Source organism: Apteryx rowi, unplaced genomic scaffold, assembly GCF_003343035.1.
Source record: "Apteryx rowi isolate R43461 unplaced genomic scaffold, aptRow1 scaffold_1100, whole genome shotgun sequence".
NCBI classification, from domain to species: domain Eukaryota; kingdom Metazoa; phylum Chordata; class Aves; order Apterygiformes; family Apterygidae; genus Apteryx; species Apteryx rowi.
This window is the reverse complement of record NW_020447310.1, coordinates 1-1348: the sequence shown is the minus strand read 5'-3', so window position 1 is coordinate 1348 and position 1348 is coordinate 1. Positions and strand designations below refer to the sequence as shown.

At 47.7% G+C, this 1348-nt stretch overlaps 1 protein-coding gene across 1 annotated transcript in view; it reads right to left on the bottom strand.

The window, feature by feature from the left end:
• LOC112970994 (catenin delta-2-like) overlaps nt 1-713 on the bottom strand; it is an 84344-nt gene extending 83631 nt beyond the window's left edge. The window contains exon 1 of the mRNA XM_026075989.1: nt 37-713. Within this exon, the coding sequence (XP_025931774.1) occupies nt 37-713 (677 nt within the window). The remainder of the gene's footprint in view (nt 1-36) is intronic.
• Nucleotides 714-1348: the final 635 nt, after the last annotated feature.

Here is a 1348-nt window from a genome sequence, read left to right as displayed (position 1 = left end):
GGCCCAATCCATATTCCGGAGACTGGGTCCCTATACATTACTTTAAACTGTGGTAATGTTGTTGTATTATTAAACTTAAGATTTTGGTGGTGAATTATCACCGGGGGTTCCTCATGGTCGCCCATGAGACAGAGATAATTCAGGGTGAAGAGCGCACGATGCAGCCTCTGCTGTGCGTCCGTCTCCTCACCCTTTTGCTTCCTTAGGTAGTCTTTTAACACTTGATGGGTGCGCTCCACTAGGCCCTGTCCAGTGGGTGAGTGTGGGATTCCTGTAACATGATCAACCCCCCATTGGGACAGAAACGCCCTGAATTTGTGGCTGATATAGGCAGGTCCATTATCCGTTTTTATCCACTCCGGTACGCCCAATATGGCGAAACAAGCCAACAGGTGTTTGCACGCATGTTGTGCCTTTTCTCCGGGTAATGCAGTTGCCCATATCATTTTTGAAAAGGTATCAATGGTCACATGTACATACTTTAACCGACCGAATTCTGGAACATGAGTGACATCTATTTGCCATAATTCTAGAGCTTTCAGCCCTTTTGGATTTACCCCAAGCCCAATGCCTGGGCCATGGTTCCYGCATCTTGGGCAGGCCTGTRCAATACCTCGGGCCTCACTCTCTGTCAAGGCAAATTGCCTTTTTAAGCCCTTGGCATTTTGATGAAACATGTCATGACTTTGCCTAGCTTGCTGAAACTTATCCATAGGGGTAGATGACACACTGAGCTAACCAGGCTGTCAGCGAGCTGATTGCCTTGGCCTAGCCCCACGTCTAGCTGGTGACTATGAATGTGGATAACACAGCAAGTTGCTGTTCGTTGACCCAGCACAGAGCGCAAGGTCATGAACAGACTTCCCAACCTCGGGTTAGATGTTTCCCTTATTAAGGCGTCCTCCAGTCATGGTACTATCCCTGCTACATACATTGAGTCAGTCACTACGTTTAAAGGAGTATTCAGCCAATTGGTTAGAGCCCAAACTACCGCAGTTAATTCTAAAGTCTGAAGGGAATCCCGAGGCTGTCCCTCCATGACGTGTTGTTTCCATTGCTCACCTTCTTTCCACACGCACACGGCACGTCGCAAGCGCTTACCCGCATCCATGTAGACAGTAATGCCATCTGAAAGGGGTTCCCTACTTACTTTGGACTTTTCTATCCATTGATTTCGCTGTAGCACYTGCCATAACTTTCCCTGAGGCTGACRCRAATGTACCTTACCACAGAAACCTAACAGAGCATTTTGTATGGCCACAGCRTTTTGGAGCCACCACTCTAGGTCAGCCATGTTAACAGGTATACTGATATCGTTCGGCTCTTGACCACTGATCTCTAAGATTCT